At 37.0% G+C, this 22,570-nt stretch overlaps 1 protein-coding gene across 4 annotated transcripts; it reads right to left on the bottom strand.

Moving 5' to 3' along the window:
* Window positions 1-19: 19 nt before the first annotated feature.
* On the bottom strand, window positions 20-21,406 carry LOC129768401 (nucleolar protein dao-5-like). 4 transcript variants are annotated; one of them, XM_055770035.1, is made up of 5 exons: window positions 21,080-21,404; window positions 19,460-20,719; window positions 6,547-7,356; window positions 1,387-1,560; window positions 20-336 (listed from the first exon to the last, which is right to left on the bottom strand). In XM_055770035.1, exons 1-5 carry the CDS (start codon window positions 21,179-21,181, stop codon window positions 181-183), a joined length of 2,502 nt encoding a protein of 833 aa, XP_055626010.1. In that variant the 5' UTR covers window positions 21,182-21,404; the 3' UTR covers window positions 20-180. The 4 variants fall into 4 exon arrangements, with proteins under 4 accessions (XP_055626010.1, XP_055626009.1, XP_055626013.1 ...); XM_055770034.1 differs by lacking the exons at window positions 20-336; window positions 1,387-1,560 and adding an exon at window positions 372-1,118 and having other exon boundaries at window positions 21,080-21,406; XM_055770038.1 differs by lacking the exons at window positions 20-336; window positions 1,387-1,560; window positions 6,547-7,356 and adding an exon at window positions 11,890-12,885 and having other exon boundaries at window positions 21,080-21,400.
* Between the last annotated feature and the right edge of the window lie 1,164 nt (window positions 21,407-22,570).

Genomic DNA, 22,570 nt, shown 5'->3' on the forward strand with positions numbered 1-22,570 from the left:
TTTATATGAATAATGTATTCAAGGTTTTTCCGTCCTACGAAGCGTTTCTCTAGAACATCAAATTACTGACACAGTTTCACATGACATTATAATAATTAAAGTAAAATATTTAACATCACCTTGTTTTACCGAACAATCGTTTGAAATATTCTAGCAATAAAAAGCAAGTTGTTACCTTTTCTACTCGTCAAATTTAATCGAATTTATCGATGTATCAATGAAACCTCCCCGATAGCCACTGCGTTTCTTCTTGGTCTTCTCGTGGCGGAAGGATTTCCCGCGGGTATGCTTCAGTATCTCATTCGCTCGTTCTCCGAACGAACCACGAGCGTTTTTCTATATTTTACAATTAAATGACAAAACAAGTTAGAGTAAATGTAAAATAGTACAAGCAGCCACGATCGGACGATCCCCTGCGTGTGTTGAACGTTGACCGTTTAGATTGGTTTGAGCTCAAAACATATCATGCATTTGAATTTTCTCGCAAAATTTACTCGTTTACACTGCGGGCATTTCCAATCTCCGGGAAGTCTTTTGTTCTTTGGGCCAGATCTCTTCCGCTGTCTGTCTTCAGAGTTTACCAAAAATGTGCCTTTCGTACAATTACCACATCTGATGTCTGTGATATTGTTCACATAGTAACAAGCTTCACATGTCCATACTCTTCTCGGTTCTTTGCATTTGAAACAGCACAGTCGATGAGCAAAGTTAATATTATTGCATTTTTCACACACCCACTGTTTGTATGGCAACACAGGTTTTTCCTTACCACACTTGTAGCAGGAAGTCCTGCTGCAATAGTTCAAGGCGTTACAATCCGGACAATTCCAATCTCCTTTCTTACGCGAAGCGTTGTTGTCGCAAGGGTCAGGATTGTTTGTTCCACACTTCAGACATTTTGTTTGGTCCTCAAAATTTAAAAAATGGCACCCTGAACATGCCCAGCAATGTTCCAGCTTGTTTTTAGATGTAACCAAGGTTTTGATGGTTTTACAACCGTTGCATTGCGTCTTTTTGTGTCGGTTCAATGTTTTACAAATCAAGCATTTCCATTTTTCAGAAGGCGATGGTTTCGTGGCATTCTCCGGAACATCACTGGCAAAACTTATAAATCCACGCTGGAAGAATTTTGGAAAGTAAGAAGAATAGCATTAGTCATACAATGAAAAAGAACGATAATTCGGACAGTCAGCAAGTGTGCTACCTCTTGGCCGGACCCAACTGTTGATTTTCCAATTATCGCTCTTTTTCGCGAATGACTAAGTGCTTCCCTTTTACGGAGCAAATATGTCGCAATGAATCGTTTTATTCAACACACCGCAAGGGATCGGGCTACTTGGCTGCTATGGTATCATCACGCGATCGGTCAAGAACTAGCACACTCACCTTGGCATCGTAGGAATTATCCCGCAATCGGTTATCAACAACGATTTCCTCCTCTTTAATTCGACGAAACCGTTGGATCCCGCGCTTCTCGTCGCTGTTCAAGGTCCTATTGCCACCGCTACGGTCACCATTCTGGAATGGTGATTTGTGGTGGTTGTTTGGTGGGGTGGAAAACTGAAAAATGTCGCAACAAGTTGAATTTTATGTGGTGTAATCTTTAGATTTCGATAAATCTTCAATCTCGAAATCATTCCACTAACTATGGTTCTCTTCAGAAATAGACTAAATAACAATTCGGGTAGTACTTTTCTCAATCTTCAAACGCACTGTAAGAAGAAGAAAGAGGTTGAACGATCCGGGATCGCATACAACATTACATGAATCTCCAACCGTTAACAGAAAAGGCTGATAAGCGCTAACACTCTTTCATTATACAGTAAAGTCTTGATTATATCACTGGGCGTTTTTATCACGTTTTTATCACTCTCGAATTTATCACTGAAAGTGTTTCGCTTTTATCACGTTTTCCGAAGAATGAAAAAATTATATGAAAGATTCAATCTACCGTTAAGTTATTGAACAAAAAAATTAAATTTAAGCAAAAAAAAAATATTTTTGAGCATTCATCCTGCCTATCGTGATTAGCCGTTTTCATGGAAAAATTTTTTACTGTTGGATTTGTAGCGTACAGCACATATTTCTTGAAAGTATATTACTTTCATAAGCTCAGAATCAAAAACTATGAATAATTCTGAGCAACTTTCTTTTCGATTGTGTAAAATGAGATACACGACCTATGCCGTTTCCCAGTTTGAGCCGTGGAAGAGACAGTCGTAAAATATATTATCTTATCAATTGTTGTCCTTTTCGAGATAGTCGGTAATTCCTTTTTTATAAAGGAGAAGGTCTAATTTGTGAAACTGTATGTTTTGAAATCATCGAACACTATAAGAAAAAATAAATATGCTACTGACGGTAGAATTGTTTTAACTTTTAAATTGATTAATGGTAGATATTCTATATTTACTTTAAGGGAAAATACAGCAGTGTAGAAAGGGCTCTGTCCAACTTCTATAAGACCAGGTGATGATCTTGCTGATTTGTGTCATCGTAAACAAACAATGCTTCAATTAATATTCTAGTGTGTAGGTATTGATGACTACCATACACTGCATGATTTTCATATGTGTGTGTGTGTGTGTGTACAAGCGCTGAGCGTAAACGAATGTTTTTGTATTATTTAAGTGTCAAGCTTGTATAACACCAATTACATTTTCTATTGTTATAATAGTTTTGATCAATAAGCCTCCAAAACGCCGAAGGGTAAAGTGCGAAAAGAGCAAATCGATGTATTTCACCAAGAAAATATTGTTATCAGAAAAATTGCTCATCGGATTGGATGATCCCATCAAGTAGTGCTCAATTATTTGGCGACCCCTCAAGGATACGGTAAAAAGGAGAGAGATCCATGTAAATCGAAGCTCTCTGACCAGTATAAGCGGGAAATAGCTAATACAGCTTCGAATACCTCAACATCGCTTATGCAAAAAAAGCAATATTTCAATTTAAATGTAACTCGGGTGACAAATCGTCAAGTTTTGGTAAAAAATCCTTACATAAAGAGGGCTTAAAAGGTTAAAGCTCATTATCTTACACTATCTCACATCGGAAGACGTCTGAGTTTTGCCAAAGCTCACATGAATTGACAGTGGAGCATGGCATCAAGCTCAATTGTCCCATGTTGATATTCTATTCATATCTGTCACACCATATATTTTTTGTAGATCCATATCAAATAAATCGGTTCAAGTACAAGAATTGTATGACACGCTTTCAGCAGGGCTGATGTAGTCATTTGTGGCTTGGAAGAACGAACTAATTATTAAACAAATAAAAAAAAGTTATATCAGAATACGTGTACACCTTGTTAGCGAATGCCTAATAACAAAGATATTTATATACTGCAAAGCATTGCAGAGCACTCCCTTCTTCATAAAACGATGTTTTTATGCATAATCCATTGGAAATACAAAAAACTTATCGTTTGTTTCCAGTATTTCGAAAAACAACATCAAGTTCAATTGTCCCATGTTGATATTCTAGTTATGTCTAGAATATCCAACCATGAATTTTTAAGCCTGTAACCAATTGATTTATTCAAATAAGGGGATCTTTTTAAATTTCATTAAACAATAGTTCTCTGGTTATAAAAAAAACCCAGTGTATTGCTAAACCGAAATGCTTAAAGCTTCTGGTAGACAAATATTCTAGAAAACTTTGAATGCGTTTTTCTCAGTTGTTGTTTTTGGAACATGGGACAACTATGCGTAGAACGGCAGTGTATCCCCCGCGTAAAAAAACCTGGGTTATCTTCACTGATAAAAAAAAGTTTAATTTGGATGGTCCTGATGGTTTCAACAGTATTTTTCAACGAATAATTTTGGTGGGGGCATGGTTTGGGCGGGATTCTGTGCAATCGAAAAAATAGCTTTCACATCATTCAAGGATTACATACATGTGCTGGAATCCTCTCTCCTACCATTTTCGCGTGGATATCGTCATAAAAAATTCACATTCCAGCAAAACAATGCTACTATTCTTACTAGCAAGGAAACTAAGCAATGGATTAAGGACCTAAAACTTTTTGAACTGGCCGACTCGCTCTACAGCCTTGAATCCTGTTGAAAATCTTAGGGGGAACCTTGCACGCTTGCACTCTACACTGAGGGAAAGCGGTACACCACAATTGAAGAGCTCAAGGTAGCAATTTTGGAAACATGAGAAAATATCGAGAAATCCGTTCAGCAGAATTTGGTAAATAGTATTCCAACACGAATTTAACAGGTTATTAGCCGAAATGGCAAGGTTGCCAATTATTGACATGTAAATCAGCCGATCGTTTTGGATTTTTCATTGATAATACTTATGAATTTTGAAATGGTCTTATAGAAACTGGACAGCTGAAATTATCATATTTCAGCACAATGAATGAACAAACAACTCTTTTGAACGAAATTGTCGTTAAATATACTTTATTCTAAGCATTCAACAATGTATGAATGTATCTTGTTAAAATTCTAACTGTTTGTGTTGTAACGAAATAAAATCATGAAGGTCTTATAGAAGTTGGACAGAGTGTATACGGCTGTGCTGGATAATATCATCTACGTTTTTATTTTTAAGCGATTCTTGTCTTTATTTTAAAGTTTGTGCAATGGATAATTTCAAAAACAATTTTACAAATACTTGAAGACTTATGATTTGACTGTTGACCAGGTGAATAATTGCAACGAATCTGCCTTATTTTTCAAAATGCTTACCAGATAAACGTTAACTCATTTGGATGAAAAAAATGCGTCGCATGAATCAAAGGTGACAAAAACCGGTTAATTTTCATGCACGTCAACCAGAATCACCAATTCTTGGAAGCAAATTGATGTGGTCCAAAACAAACATTTGGTTAACGAAGACAGAATTTCTGTATCTACCTTATTTAGAATTTCTGATCCTGGTAATCAAATAGTGGTACCGGACCTCGAAGAAGGAAGGATATTTCATACACAACTTTCCTACAGTCAAATTATCGGTATAGTGAATGATCCATCAGAAAATTATGAAGATACTCATGTTAGGAAAGATGAAGATGAAGGAAAAAAAGAATAGTTACAGTCAGGGCCCGAAATCTTCGAAGTTGAAAAATGAAGACCGACTCTACTCTCGTAACTTTTCTTCGACTAAAACTGCTTCGGCAGTCGCCGTCAACAAAAAATGAATTGACTAGCGAGGATGACTGATGAACTAGTCCAGTCAGTGGTTATTCTAACTGACGCGACTTATGAATACAAATGTGCCTCTTCATTCAACTGACTTCAATCCACATTTCTACACCCCTAGGAACGAATCTTATTTTTACGTCCATATAAAGAGGAACGAAAACTTGATTTCTGATGCAAAAAAGTAGTTACCCCATCAATGAACGGTTTATTGTCTACCCATCGTGAAGTATTAGTAAATAGTGTGCAAAATAGCGCACACTCACTGCACGCTATGTTATACGTGTGAGTAATTTTCGTGTACGATACAAAAAAAACACCTGTTGCGTTGCGTATGTTAAACCGCGTTGAACTCAAACATCGATGCAAGCATACATGATACATGGGAGAGAGAGAGAGAGGAACGAATTCGTTTCGGGGGAAGTCACTTCAAAATGCAATGAAGACAATTTGACTGGGAAGAAGGAAATGATATAGTCGAGTCGGTAGTCGTTTCAGCGGATAATCTTCGTGAAGAAGCCAAAAGTCATTTCCGACTGAGTACGGATAAAGTCACTCAGACAGTCAGCTGACTATCCTCAGCTGACTATGACTATGCCGAGCCCTAGATTTACAGTCAACCGGAAACAGCAGCTTTGAAATATGCGATCTGATGACGCAAACAGAATGCAATTCATACAAAACTTCAGTTTAAAATTTTGGTAATACGATAGAATGGGAAGAACAAAATAACTTAGATTTAGCAACAATGTCTTCGAGAAAACGAGAGAAAATGCTATGAGAAAAGCACTGTAACTATAATTTCGTTATATAATGTTATACTGTGTTGTTTTACGTGTCCATGTGATAAATATTGTAATAAATGTTTTACTAAAAATTTAGCATGTTGCACGGAGAATAATGTTTAACTCACACATATTGGAAGGGAATCAAGATTTTTCGTTTAATAAAAATATCTGTTTCATATGTATCACGTTTCCATTTTATCGCGCGAAATTTTTTTTTTTGAGTGTGATATAATCGAGACGTCACTGTATTATGATCAACTTGAATTGAAATTAAGTTTTTATAAAAGCACAGACACAATATTTTCTGATTCAACTTAAAAGTCAGCTGTTTGATTCCAACACGATGCTTAACTATGTTTTTGAAAAATCAATCGATGTTCCTTTCAAAGAAAAAAAATAATAAAAAAGTTCAATAATTAATTTGTCAAAAACATATCGCAATTAAATTGGTAATATGATTATAAAAACTTTTTTGGGCAGCTGTCATTGTGCAATGTTTAGAAAATATGAGAGGGGAAGTAGGTCTTCATAATTGGCTTTTTTTAAGTTGCTTTTGTAGTTCAACCTCGTATGTAAGAGAAAAAAACAAAAACACCTACCTGATTGGCCTTTGCCCCTTTAGCCGGAGGTTGTTCTTCACTCTCTTCTGCCTTTCGTTTCTGTCCGGCCTTAGCAACAGCCGCTTGTTTCGACTTCAGCTCATCTTCTTCGGAACTGTCGTCTGAAGAAGATTTATCCTTCTTAGCCGGCGTTTTAGGGGTAGCCGCAAGTGGCTTAGCTGGAGTAGCTGGCTGCTCGTCTTCGTCCGAGGAATCTTCGCTAGATGAATCTTGCTTCTTTGCAGTTGGTACCAAAACTAAAGGATTCTTTTTAACTGCAGGTTTTTCATCTTCACTGGATGAATCGTCACTAGATGACCCTTGCTTCTTGGTCAGGGCTGGTTGTTTGATTGCAGGTGTACTGCTCACCATAGGCTTATCGTCTTCTTCATCGGAAGAGGAATCGTCACTAGTGTCTTCCTGTTTTTTCGTCGGAGCTAAAACATATCTTTTGTTGGCCAATGATTTCACTGCAGCAGCCTCTTTTTCCTCGGAACTGGAATCATCTGACGATTCGTTCTGTTTCGCGGAAGATATCGCTGGTGTATTCTTTTTGACAGATGGTGGTATCGATTCTTGCTCATTTTCTTCGGAACTGTCGTCGGAAGAAGATTCTTTCTTTTTGCTCTGAGTGTTAACAACAATCAGAGGTTGTTTAGCTGGCGGAACCTTCACTACAGGCTTTGCTGGTGTCGATGTTTCTTCGTCCGAATCATCCGAATCCGATTCACTGTCACTTGTGCCGCTTGGCTTGGCTAGTTGTGCTAGTTGGGCTACTCGAGATTCAATTGCCGGTTTGGATCTAGAGAGCTGATGAAGAAAACACAATCATTTAGTTAAGCCTCAGAAATCTGTTATAAAAATTATAAATCACACAACCTTGCAAATATATTTATTTTTTGTTTGTAACCGTGTTTGGTGTGGAAAATCGCCGAGGGGGCCAAGATCAGTACGGCTTATTTTTTGCAAACCTCATGAAAAAGGCTTTCAATGCAAAATCCGCCAAAGTGCAGTTGTAAAAATCAGAGAAAAGTGTGGTCAACAATCACCTCTATTATAAGGCCAGGCTATGTTCAGAACTTTCAAATCTCACATTTTACATCAGATTTCGGATTATTCCCATATACACTTCACGGTGAAAACGAAATGAAGTGTATCCGTGATGGCAACGGTACGGTGTCGACATCTGGATACGAAATCAGTTTTCCACTAGAACTCATGATTACAGGTTGGACTCGATTATATATAGACTCGATTATATACAGACTCGATTTTTGTGAATCGATTATATACAGTTTGGAAAAAATTGTTTTTTCTTATTTCAAGAGGAAGTTTTACCTTCCAACGTTAAGGTATAATTTAAGTGGTTATTACATGTACAGTGCGGTAGAAATTGTGATTTTTGAGGATTTTGCTTGAATTTTCACCAATAATTGTTTATATCGATATTGCAGCCAAATTAAGAAAAATAGAAGTTGGGTGTCAGAGAGCAAATTGTTCAATTTAATTGATAGAAACAATCTAGTTTAAATACGTTTTGTGGATAAAATTAATAATAACACATTTAAAATTATAAATTTTTAAGTTTTTCACTTTCAAAATGTTATTAAAATAATCTAGATGATTCACTACTATATCCTGTACTAAATTTCCTCATCTCTCAAATGAAACAACAACAATCGTATTCTGTAGCGTAGCGTGTATAAAAAAAAATTTTTTTTTTATTCGATTATATACAGGATTCGATTATAACACTGAAAAGAAATCAGAAACTGTATATAATCGAACCCGTGCTGTATAATATTAAATTATCTTCAGATACCATTTTTGTAAGAGGTTATTTTTATTTTTTTATCCCTTTTGTTTATTTTAGGCTCATTAGCATTTTAGCTGTTTTTTCGGATGTGAGGAATAAAGTGAAGTGTTCGGGTATTTTGATTATCGTTCAAGGTGTATTTGAAGATATATTTTCCATTTTTTGAGTGCACGTATAATGATTATTACACTGTTGACAGCTGGATACGTAGATGTTGTCTGAAAATCGTTAAGTTGCAGGGGGCATCGTTTCTAAATCAAATGAGTTATTTTTCATGAGAAATCGCTGTTTAGAAGCTCATATAAAATCGAAATGGTGAGATATCTTAAAACAGCTATGTAACGTTTCAGATAATTCAGTTTTACATGCTAAAAAAAATTTAGCCAAAGCAGATCGATCTCATTCGATCATTTTTTTGTTAGATCGTTCAAACATTTAAACACTTATTTTAACGTAGGGTAAATGACTTTGGTTTGTCCGATTTAGGGTGTTTTCATGCAACTAGTAAATGCAAATCGATTTTTCTTAATGAAAAGATAAAAGTTTGATAAAAAAATAAAGATAAGTTTGGGTTTGTTGAAAAGCCCCAAGTCTCTAGTTGCTATAACTACCTTAAGACGTTCTAGTTATCCTTGTTTATGTTTTTTTACGATTTTCTTCAATGCGAAATTATGATCATGGTTTGTCCACCTCTGACCATGGTTTGTTCGAAAAATGATCATGGTTTGCCCGATTTTAAAAATAACTATTTTTGAATGAAGAAATTCAAGTAGATGTTGCATTTCTCATTGCTCGAGTGTACTGTCTTCATATTGATCCATTCATAATGTAGGCTTTCTTCAGAATATTGTCTTTTCTTGGGTTTTTCAAAGGTGAACACCACTCAACACAGATCTTTATTTCTGCTACGCACGAAGGACAACATAAACAAACTGCAGCGCGCCAAGCGGCTGCCATAGTAACAATGTGGAGAAACCAACATCAGCGCATTGAGCAAATCATGATCAGAATTGAGTTCATCGAGATACATTAATTACACGATTTAGATGTATGAATCTGACCCAATTGCTGTGCAAGCATGATGTTTACAATATTTGTAAGTGTTATTATCCAGAATAGGTCTGAATACGTACCAAATAATCATTTGGTGGTTGATCAAAAGTTAGCTCAAATAAGGGACGCTTTGACACCAATAGAAGGTGGACTTTATAAACCTTTAAAACTTGTGAATCCGTAAAAATATCCTATGAAACTACTGTAAATCATGAAAAAGACTATTTTATTTATATGTTTGGAAACATTTGATTACTTGATTTGACACAGATGCGCAGAACTAGAGCATTCAAAATAGTGGACAAACCATGATCATACTTTCGAGTGGACAAACCAATCTTATTATAAGTTTTTTAACAATCAACATGTTCACTAAAAATAATTTGTACGGCAGAACAACGTTTGCTGATATTCAGTGATCGCTCTGAAACCATCCCCTAACAAGAATAAAATATCGTAATCTTATAAGCACAGCAGCTGTGTAGCGCATACCTCGCAGAATTTCTTGTCGAAAAAATCTTGATCGACATAAATATCAAGTTAAAAACAAAAGCAAAGACAAAAGATAAAAATGGAACAACATGCATGGGAGAGTGTCTGGGAAACGGAAATAGAATGAAATCACAAATGAAGTTTCTTTCAATAGTCCACCCGGTGCAAAAACGGGGCTACCTTTGCATTATTTTATTTCTCTTCTTCTCTTGCACTGCATTTATATTTCGAGCGAACGATTTACGTTCGACAGATTTACACAATAGTATTCTCAATGAAAGTGTTATATAAAAACTGTGCCTTACTTTCATTCTTTGTTAACGGAGTCTTTAAATCTTTCGATTCATTCATCTGCGAACAATTGCGTCTCGTAGCTGCTTTAGTTGCTCGTTATATAGACGACGCGGGTTGGTGAGCACAGCAATGCCAGAATACATTATTGGGAAATGAAAACGCTACCCATTTTCGTCAACTGAAGCCATTCACGGATTAGGATTAGGTGTATCAAATAAACCTTAGAGAAGTTTCGATTCAAATGGTATGCAGATCATCAAAATCCTTTTGGAGTAAAAATAGTTATTGCCCCCAACAATGCTTCATAACAATGTGACAAGTTTTCTGATTTGGCATGCTTACTGAAAGATGTACAGCCCTAATCTGTATTTTGATCGATTCGAAATATTTCGAACAACTCGATAAAATTCCATCCTGTATTTTGTTCGAGTTGTTTTGGCATTTCATTCGATCTGTTTCTCTTTGAATATCATTATATTAAAAAAAAAGTGAACCAACAGGAGAGACAGTCCAAGTTTGCGCTCGCTAACGGTTGGAAAATGTATGTCAATTAATTGGCAGGGCTTGTCGTTTTCGAAACTACGATATGAAAATGATTTTTACTTGTCCCTTAATTTCAGGCACAGTCATTTTCAATGGATTCACTTTAGATTATTGGGTTGGAGAGAAATCGGTTTATCCGCTACGAATACTGAACTTTTTTTTTTTGTTTCTTTCATTTCTGCTGTTGTTTCTTTTCGATTTGGGAAGCAGAAGTTGTCATTAATAATTGAACTTGCTTGATGGGCTCTATTCATTTTCTTCGTCAAAATGGTCCATTTCGCATGCACAGGAGCTCGCAGCTATCTAATCGGAAGATTTACTCGCTTAATTTTATCAATATAAATCGTCATGGACCGTCTTCAGAAAACAAGGTGTTTAAAGTGAAACAGGAGGACATAATAGTCACGCTTACCACCAACACCACCGGCGCTAGCCACTAATTACTCATACTGGTTTACTGCACAACTGTATAAACCTGATCGTTTTTGCTGAATAAACGGCTTGTACACTGGAGTCGCTTTTTACGCGGGGGATGCGTGCCGCGTAAACAAAAACCGCGTTAATTCCAAAATCCGCGAAAAAAAACCGCGTAAATTCCAAAATCCGCGTAGAAATCAACCGGATAATTTTCAAAATCTTTGTAAAAATTTAACAAACGGTGAATTATTAGTTCAAAATGCAACCCATATTCTAACAATTGATTACCTGAAGTTTTTTGCTTGCTACAATCATGATATCTGTATATTCTTTTATTTCTCAGCTACTAATAAGTAAAAAATATAAACTTCTATCGTGAAAAGTCACATCAATTAGCATATTGAATATTTACACGGTTGATACGTGCCGCGTACAAAAAACGGCGTAAATTTCAAAATCCGCGCAAAAAAACGCGTAAACTCCAAAATCCGCGTAAAAATAAACCGCGTAAATTCCAAAATTCACATAAAAATGAACCGCGTAAATTCCAAAAACCGCGTGAAATAAAACCGCGTAAAAAGCGACTTCAGTGTACTTATATTTGAATAACAGAGAAACACGTTTATATCGTTATTGGGGAAATGTATCCCATAGCCCAAAACCAGCAATGAGGTGACTCGAACTTGCTCTTACTTACTAACAACAATCGAAAAATAATCACAACATCGTTATATGTCATACATTAATTATATATTTTCTGTATTTTCATAAGTTTACATATGTTTAGAAACTTGTTGTACACTGTGAGTGTGGCAATATTATAGTCACCGAAACAATAAAATCTGCGACATTTGACTCAGAAGAATTCGTTATCTGAAAAATGCTCCTGATAAGTGATAATAATCATTGTTTAACCTCAACAATGCGTACAATTAAATATACGATTTGCCTTCTTATTTCACATATGTTTCAAGTGTTATCTTAGCTTTTTTTCATAGAAAATGGCGTTTTCTGTTCCACTATTCTCCAGTGCCTAACATTTACTCATCGAAAGTTATTTTCTTGTTTGCATTAGTTTCCGAATTGTCCGAGAAACTTCTATTGCCACCGCCACCGCGTCCTCCTCTCTGGCCACCTCGGCCGCCTCGTCCTCCTCTGCCTCCACTTGCACCACCGTTTCCACCGAAGCTTTTCCTACCGGCGGGCTTACCAGAATCATTTGGATTACGTGTTTGACATTTGAAACACGACCATCTGCTAGGGAAGTTGGAGAATTTGCATTCGGCACATTCCCAGTTATCGCCGTTAGTTCCATTGGGATTAGCGGTCGAACATTTGTAACAAGTGCCACGCTTAGCGAAATTGGACGCTCCACAACTGCTGCAATCCCAATCCCCAGGGAAGGATTTGTTTCCGCCATTATCACCACCGCCGAAACTCTTACGTTGGAAACCACCTCCACCGCCACCAGCGCCGCCGTTGGGGTTTGCTGCGTTACATTTGAAGCACGAGCGGCGATTGGGGAAATTCTTGAAGCCACATGCGCATTCCCAATCGTTCGAGTCATCCGCATTTTTATTGAATGCTTTGCACTGCTTGCACGATCGATAGTGGGCATCGTTATATGTGTTGCATTTTTCACACTCCCATGCGGCTCCTTTGCTATTGTCGTTGTCCTTATTGTTGAATCCACCAAACGATTTGCGCTCTCCTTTTCCACCTTGCTGCTGATGTGATGCCAATCGCGCGCGTGAATTTCATGATTGTTCGAAAGTTCATGAAAAGAAAGGAAAGAAATGGAGAAAAAAATTAGCACGTCAATCAGTCATTCAATCAATCGTTAAAATCTAAATATTTGTACTATGGTAAATGTGTTGTTCGGATGATACTTAGCTTAGTAGTAGGGTGCGATTATTTTCTCAATTCCTTTCCTTTCTTTTATTGCGCTTATATCATTTTTTGGCAAACTTTTCAATACCATAGTACTTAACTATTGACTGTAGGAAGCGATTGTACTCAACATGACCATCGAAAGACAACATCAAACAAACAATAGCTTCCGGCTTTCTCTAGGAGAATAATTAGGTGCTATGAGAATCTTATTTCCACGAAGCACTCCTGAACATCTCCCATACTAGAAGCAATGTGTGGCAAATGGAAAGTCATTCAAAAAAAACTTAAGCTTGATTGGAATTGTGAATAATCTATTTAAAACTGAACTGAGAAAAGGGGATCGCAGTAAACATATAATATGGCATAACAATGTCAACGAAGAAATCGTAACTAAGAATTGAGCGAAATCGTTTTATCTGAGCAGCAATAACACGATTGTAGTGTATTCTCATTCGTCAGTTCCAATCATTGAACCATTTTTCAATAAATGAAACTTCAACGAATTGAAAGCCTAAATACAACGAGTAATGACATGATACATGCACAGAAAGTTTAAATTTCTGACTCGAGAAGTTCATTTGAACCTATTTCTGGCATGGAATGTTTATCTAGTTTTTACTTTAGCATTGAGCTGAATCAGTGGCTGTAGGAAGCGATTGTACTCAACATAGCCATCGAAGGACAACATCAAACAAACAATCGCTTTCGGTTTTCTCTGGGAGAATAATTAAGTACTAGGAGAATCTAGTTTCCACGAAGCACTCCTGAACATCTCCCATGCTAATAACTACGTCAATTCCTATGGAAATTTATTTGGCTTAATAAGTCACAAACATCACTCCTACACCTTTTATCTTTCCAAATAAGCGACTGTCATATTACTGCGTTCAGTCGGCAAATAGTTATTAAGGCTCAAATTCTGGAACCCCAAAAGTAAAGCTCTCGTTTTCGAAATGTTGCAAAAATGTAGTGGTGCAAATATAGAAGCACTCTCCCGTATTAAAACCGACGTGATGCATCCACCGAACAAAATTGCTGTGGGTGCCACCAGCATTGAGAAAAACGGTCGTCTGCCAACTAGACCGAGACTGTGATTTCAATAATGATGAACACGATTTGAATTGTTTAAATCCACCTCTAGCTTTGAAAAAGACCGATTTGGAAAACTTAACTAAACCCTCGACTTTGAGAAAGGCTATATGGGAAAACCTCGCTGCCATCTGGTGGTTAGCTGAATGCTCGATGAATCAAGAATGCTTCGAAATCGCGATATTTTTTTTCTAATTGATATACAGGATACGGGCGGAGCCTAAATTGCAACATTTTCTCTATCCACATTGTCCGTAGAACGAACACTGCATTTGCAATTCTCTATCATGAAAACGTTCTCTGTTTTCTAATTTGACACCTGTTGGGGAGCCTGGGTCCAAAAAACTTCGATAGCCATGAGATACATGTTAGTCGCGAACAGCATCATTAATGAAAGAAGTACAAGTTCTATGTCGAAAAAGTTAGGTAATGATTTCTTAATTTTTCGTTATTGTTTCGCTAACACCAAATGGGGAAACCAGAAGAGTCCTCCGGGCCGCAGGTTGAGTATAGCTGTGCTACACCAATAAGAGGCTGCCGTGTGCAGAAACGGGTGGCGCTCAGAATTAATGAGAAGGCTCTTGCGCTTGTTTGAGCATTGGAGAGATTGAAACTGTACCGAGAACCGAGATTTTTCAGACGTTTTAAAACCAAAAACCTGTAGTTACAAATTACAGAAATTTTGGAATACCGATTGAATTTCAGTTATGGCTGGTAATCCAAAATATCTTTCCGACCTTGCCTACTTTATGTTCGATCTAAGGTGAAAAGATGCAAAAGTTTGCGTCATCCATGAAGCGGATTACAATAAACAAATAATACTGTTTGCATCATATTACTTAAACACAGTGAACGTGGAGTACAAAAGTCCGCTGTCACCTTTTGCTTTCAGAATAGGGAAGGAAATATCACAACGTTGTCTAATTTTGAGTGCTTATTGCGCAGTCTTTTTTTGATGAATTTACGATAGATCCATCAATCGATTTAGACACTTCCTAACAATCTTTTGCAATATAGTTTTTTTCAATACTTCGTTGTCAAAGTAGCGTAGCAATATCGCTTACACTTGTGTACACCGGAAGTTTGGAATTTATTAATGAATGAAAAACTCCAGAAAATGTTTTTTTCTTCAACTACATTCAGTTTTAAAAGTCATTTAATTCAGCCTCTTCAAAATAAAATTATTGATTCTTGGTCTGTAAAACTGTGAGTATAAACGTCGTTGTGTACAAAAATTCTATATTGAAAAATGATTTTGTGTTCGCACGTCACGATTAAACTCGAGAGCGAAACAATGGATTTTAATAATTAATATCAGACGTGATGCGTTTTAGTCGGATTTATATGCAAAGAAAGTTTTGAACATCAATCAAGAAGTTGTAAAGAAATATAAAATTGGAGAGTTTAAAAGTTTAAAAAAATAAACATTACGACAATCAAAGGGAAGGTTTTTAGTTCCAGTGTTCCACATTCCACATGAGTGTAAATTGTTTCCTAAGTGGGATACTGATGTCGGTGGTTATGTTGCCTGACACGCGAAAATCTCTAAAGTTTGCGACATATGAAGGCAAGTAGAATAGATTTTGCTAATGATTTCTAGCTAGCAGCACACTGTCAATGACACTAGAGATGTTATTTGTTGTTTTTATTTGCGTTTATTTAACATAAACATACTTTCAGCGTCAGCGAGATATAATTGATTCCTTCTTGAACAACAAGGGGAGACGAGCCAAAAAGTAAGTAGAGTACGAAAACGTTATGGATATCAGATTTAAAAACAAAAATGTAATCTGATTATCCTTCCCTGAGTTTCTAGCTAGCTGTTCGTTCCGGGACTCTGGCAACCCTATACCAACCAATACAAATTGAGCGTAGGCAGCATAAAGCAGAACTCGCACTCAGGGACACACGTATTGTTTACTGTTTGGAGTCATATATGTTAATGTTTGATTTCGTTGGATAGTTTCCTTTGGCAAGCGATGTTTGGATACCCATCCGGAACCTTTCTTGGTGAATTGCAACTAAAAACACTGCTGCAGGATCGCGCGGAGCACTTCATTTTTAATTTCAGGTTATGATTTCTATGCTGACTACCGCAAAGGACCCCTCTGGTTCGTTCACTGACACAGTTGTGTCAGGTTCTGTTGCAGTAACATGAATCATGAATCATGCGCCTCGCGTAATCCATATGATTCTGCTGCTTTATGATACATGGAGTGGTTAGATATGTAGTGAGTGAGAGGCGAAGAAGAATAAAAACATTCAGCACCGGAAGTGATCATGACGTTTTGGTTCGGATACTCGTGTATAATGAAGTACAAACCGGAGCAGAGTTTTCTCGTTCTCGTTTGTGTCATGATTCGTAGCATGTAACAACGAACGAATGCCACTGAGCGAAATGGCTTCTGCAAGATCATACGTGAACAAACTAAAATGAGTTATTTAGAGAAACGTTCAACCAGCAAACACTGTTGCATTCAATTATATTCGGAAGGTGTTGATGTTCAATCACTAATTGAATTTGAAGTCACATTCTCTATTATCTCGCATGTATCATGTATTTCATGTATCTCGAGAACGGTTAGTCATTGGATAAAACGTTATATATCGTTTTTCATGTAGAATCGCATCTATATTCCATATTTTATGTTACTCTTTCTAAATGGTTGCGATTTCACGAAATATTAAAATTTAATTATTCATATCTCCATTTTGGTGAGTCGACCACAAAACCACTGTATGCCAAACTTCGTTAAATTGTAAGACAGACTGGATTTTGAGTTGCGATTTTATGAAAAGAAAAAGATCTACAATTTTAAATACGCCCTCATGTTTCAGTCATGCTTCAAGTTGGTTTTATGATAATGAAAATTGTGATTTTAAGTAATTTCGATCACAAGTACCAAGTTTCAAAAAAATCGGAGAGGGTCGACACCAGAATGTTTACTTAAACATATTGAAAACTTGAAAATTTTGAAGCAAAGTGCCAACAAAATGCGATTGAATGAAGGATTTAAGATTTACCAAGGCAATAACCCAAAGCACAAGGCACATAAAGTTCGCATATGGTTACTTTACAATTGCTTGAAAGTTATTCATACTTCACCACAATCTCCCGACGCTAATTCCATTGAAAAACTATGGGATTATCTGAATAGGAAAGTTAGAAACCACCAGGATTCTAACAAAAACGATCCTCAAATGGATCTCCATGGATGAATAGATGAATCTTCCTCGCGAGTACACTTAAAAGCTCATAGTCTTCCGAAATGACTAAAATCAGTTGCAATGAGCAAGGATTACCATACTGAATATTTAATCCCGAAATTGATCAACGCCATCAAAACCGAATTGAAACAGCAAATACGAATATGAGTTTGAGTGAATTTTCGAATACATTTGCTAGTTCACAATCATATTTCGAGAAAAATCTGAAAACAGATATAATACCTTCTCACGCTTATGTAAAACTAAGATTTGATTCTGGTAGAATCCGGAAGCAGAGTGTTCATTTTATAACAGCGATCGTAGTAGGTGTATCAAAAATTGTTTGACAGAAATTTGTTTGGAAAACATGTATCTTCCGACGGTAAAACTTGTTTCGATCCGTTTTGTTTTGAAAAAGTTGTGCAGTCGAAAGAAGAAATTTGATTTTGGGCAGCCACATTAAAAATCATGCGTGGTCATGTACTAAAATTGCGAAATCGCTGAAAGATACTAAATCAACCGTTTATGACGTGCTGAAACGTTTCGGTGAAAGTAGAACTCAGGATCAGAGGACGCGTCGATCGGAAGTTGATGTTGAAGGTATCAAGAACAAAAAAGGGAAACACGGGACTCTTGGGCCGATATCGCCAAAAAACACATGGCCTGACATTTTATAAGGTCACTGTATAGAGATGTCCCCTGCAAATTTAAATTCGTTTTCGCAGATAAATTGCCATAAAGTTCTTGAATTATTAAGGGATTTGCAACTGTGGACAGAAAATCAAGGTTCTCGTTACAAACAAGACAATGGAAAGTGCCTGCGGAAAAAAACTTCTTCCATTTATTGAGGCACGCAAAAGTCCGTAGAAGTTTTGGCCAGATATGGCAGGTTTCCATTGCTGTTGCGAGATGCTTCAGTGATACCGTGACAATGGGATCGATCGCAATGAAAAAAGGCCTCAATCCTCTCAATTGCCCCCAAGTCCGGCAAATCAAAAAATATTGGCCATTATTTTGAAGCGGTTATTGATGTTGTATACATGAAGAGATCGTGAAATAAAATGGCTGCTGAAAATAAAATGACCGCAGTTAAACGCATCCTTTTTTAATTATATCCGAACCCGCTCGGAAATACAATTACAACAGTTTGTAATACATAAACTGTTTTATGGAAATTTGTCATGAAATCAGATCATTTTCAACCCAGTTTGTTATAGCTGCAGAGAAACATTACCTTATAGTCCTGGTCTTGGATGGACTGGATTTTCGATTGTTCTATCAGCCATTCTCGGAAATTTATATACGTATTCGTGACTTCAAAAATCCAGGAATCATTGCCATCGACAAGTCGAAATTTAGTTACCAATGAAATTCAAAGCCAAATCTTCTTAAATTTCGTCGATAAATCATGGTTTTACATAATTCACAAATATATATCAAATGCAAATCAACATTTCGCAGGAAGTCCCGTATGAAAAATCGATATGACGATTTTCATTGGCACCCTTAACCATACGTTTTGACTCATATTCCTAAAAAGAATGTCCCAGAATGTCGATTTTTCCAATATAATAGTTATTTTTGCTAAAGTTTTAAGTTAACCCATTTTATGCAACTTTGATAATTTTGTATGGCTTTAGAAAGCAACCATATGGTAAGGTTTCGTTATCAAATGATAGCTTAGTTTCTTAGTTACCACTTACTGTTGGTTTCATTCAATTTTGTATTAGTTACTGGGCGAAAAATCGGTTTAAAGCAACTATGTGCGGAAAGTACATAACCTAATAAAATGCAAAAATGTGTAAACTTTTTTACAGTATTACTTTGATAAAAGAACACATATTGTAATGTAGGAAAAAACCGACAGGATGAAAGATGTAGGTTTTGGTCAATGTTTTTGCGATTTTTGGTTTTTTTTTGTCATTTTCCGGAACACCGAAAAACAAAAAAATAATAATTCTTGGAGATTGGACTTTTTGTAACGCCAGTAACCAAAATTACACTAATGGCTTTTTTTAAAAAATAATGTTTACAGCTTGGTCGTTGATGGGTCAAACACTGGTTGCAATCCAAAAATTATCAGATAAACAGAACTAAACTAACACATACCTGGAATGACTTTGCTGCCTTAGCCGATGGTTGTTCAAAACTTTCCTCTGCCTTACGCTTCTTTCCCGGCTTGGCCGCCGGCTTTTCCTCTGGTTCTTCATCTTCCGAATCATCTGACTCTTCAGATTCCTCCTTTTTGGCCACAGGTTTTTTCACTGGCATTTTTTTCGCTGGCTGCTCGTCTTCTTCATCGTCGTCATCGTCGGATTCCTCCTCGCTCGATGATTCTTGTTTCTTTGCAGCCGGTACAACAGCAACCGCAGGTTTCTTTTTCGCTGGAGGCTGCTCTTCCTCCTCGCTAGAATCTTCACTCGATGACTCTTGCTTCTTTGCCGGCACCGGTCGCTTAGCAGCAGGTGTGCTAGCTACGACCTTCTTGGCGACCTCCTCCTCCTCGGAAGAATCATCACTGCTTTCTTGCTTTTTCGCTGCAGTCGCAACAGTTTTCTTGTTTACAACTGGTTTCGGTGGAGGAACTTCCTCTTCCTCGGAGCTGGAATCATCTGAAGATTCATCCTTTTTAGCGACAGCAGCTTTAGCCAGCGGAGCCGCAGCCGCTTTCTTGTTGACAACTGGTTTCGGTGCAGGAACTTCCTCTTCCTCGGAACTGGAATCATCTGATGATTCCTCTTTCTTCGCTGCAGCTTTAGCTGCCGGAGTTGCAACAGCTTTTTTGTTAACAATCGGTTTTACTGCAGGAACTCCGTCCTCTTCGGAACTGGAATCATCTGACGACTCGGCTTTCTGGACGACGGGTTTAGCCGGTGTCTTCTTCTTAACAACTGCTTGTTTCGATTCCTGCTCATCCTCTTCTGAACTGTCCTCTGAAGATTCTTCTTTCTTTGCAGGGGTCTTAGCAGCAGCAGGAGTTTGCTTAGCTGGGGTTTTAGCTGGCGTTGCTTTAACTGCACCTTTAGCTGGTGTCGCTTTGACTGGAGTCTTGGCGGGTTTAGCGGGCGTTTTAGGTGCTTCTTCCTCAGACGAGCTGTCATCGCTGGATGATTCTTGCTTCTTTGCAACGGGAGTTGCCTGTGGACCGTTTTTCTTGTTGCCATTGACTAATGCCTTTCCATTCGTCACCGATTTCCCGTTTGTAACTGCCTTGGCTGGAGTTTTTGGCTGCTCTTCCTCTTCTTCTTCGGAAGAATCCTCAGAGCTAGACTCTGCTGTCGGCTTGGATACAGCGATCTTCTTAGGTCCGGATGTTTGATACTGTTTTACGACATCTTCTAAGCGTGGTGAACCTTTAGCGACGACCGGCTGAATGAAAGAAAAGGAAAGAGGTTAACACTTTTTATTTCAAAACATTTACTTAGTATCTCCACAATGCAATTGACTACACATGTGTATGACCTTTCAAGTCATCGATTACCTAACACGCGGTAAATATAACCAACTGGAACAAATCAAATCTTCGCGAATGTTTTGCGCACAATAACTTTAGCTTGTTGTTAACATAGCACAGCAGTTTGAAACCTCGTTTCGGCAGAAACAAAAATCGATGCCGAACACGTGTTTTCAAGCCGCTTGTCAAACACATTCGATTCCGGAGACGAATTTCGTAAGAAAATACATATTCATCGTCAAAATCTTCGTTCTCTAGATGAAAATCATACTTACCGATTTAAATTTCTTCTGATATACTTCTGCGAATGTTTTATCTTTCCTCGAAAGATAATCGAAAACCAGCGCCTGCAGAATACTATCACTAGCCGCAGCCATTTTTGTCGGAGCAGAAACACAAGTGTAGCTTCACTTCAAATACTATATTCAGAAAACAAAAACGTTTCTGTTTCAATTGCTGCACCGAAAATGATATATTTTTTTCTCTATTCTGTTTAGCACGCCACGTTTCTTTACACAGTAAAAAAAGAACTAGATGCGTGCACCCGCTTTGAACGCTGTTTTGGATTTGATGATGCTCGAGCAAAGGAATGAAGAAGATCGAAAACATGCGGGTTTCGACAGCCGCCTGTAATGTTGGTAGCACGTGTTGCTGAAATTCCTGTCACGAGGGTAACAAATAACGGGGGGGTTTCAGTTTTGAGTATGAAGGTGGGAATATATGTCTGCGATTTTGATTTTATATTCCTCTCGTATTCGATTCGTATTTTTGTTATTTTTGGTTATGTTATTGCAATTCGTAATAACGAAAGTCATATCCATTTGTTTGTTGAGATAGTTTATTTTTCATATAAACCTAAAATATATAGGTTTGCTAATCATCCATAGGTATCATATGATATCATTTTGTGTGAATCAATGTGCTATAGTAAAACTACGATTCCTAATTTTCTAGCTTGCTTTGAGCTAGTCATTAGAAATATCAACATTCATTTAATAAACCTCCCTTCATTACATTCACTGCTTGAAACGAGAATCGCTTAAATCAAAATATTTTAAGGCATCAATTCTTCGTTTCAGCCTCACCTTTTTCGACGTAATTAACTATTCCATTTGTTAACAGAGTTGACATCAAACAATTAGTTGACAATTGTCGTTGTATGTTGTTGTTGTATTCACATGGGCTTGTGAAACGCGAATATTTGTTTTGATTTTTGATATTTTTGTCAACAGTTAAGTACTATACTTAATTGATACAATAGTAACTGTCAATCACATTAATTCAACATGAAAAAAAAGATGTTATGGTTTTGATGTCGAATATAATGAAAAAGTGTCCGAATTAAAAAGCCATCCGGACTCAATAGCATTACGGTAAATATCAAACACTTCGATCGCACTGGAAGCCAAATGAGTAATCAAGGTGCCTATAAATACATACATTTATGTAAGCACCTTGTGATTAATGTCTTCACCACCCAGCAAACATTAAATCGTATAATTTTGCACGTGCCAAGTCTTACAAGAAACCCAAATAAATCATAATCGCATATGATATCAATCAAAGTATGTATCGTGTATAATTGAAATCGCACAAAATGTAAAAAAATCGATTTTATATACCATTATCAAATTAAGTCGCAATTTGGTGTAATAAAAATCAATTTTATGATGCACATTGTCGTAAAATATATTTAATCCGCATCAAATGCGTATATTACGCTGATGCAGTTTGTGTGTCGCATAAGCGTATAATTTAAATCGATT

Source organism: Toxorhynchites rutilus, chromosome 2, assembly GCF_029784135.1.
Source record: "Toxorhynchites rutilus septentrionalis strain SRP chromosome 2, ASM2978413v1, whole genome shotgun sequence".
NCBI lineage: Eukaryota > Metazoa > Arthropoda > Insecta > Diptera > Culicidae > Toxorhynchites > Toxorhynchites rutilus.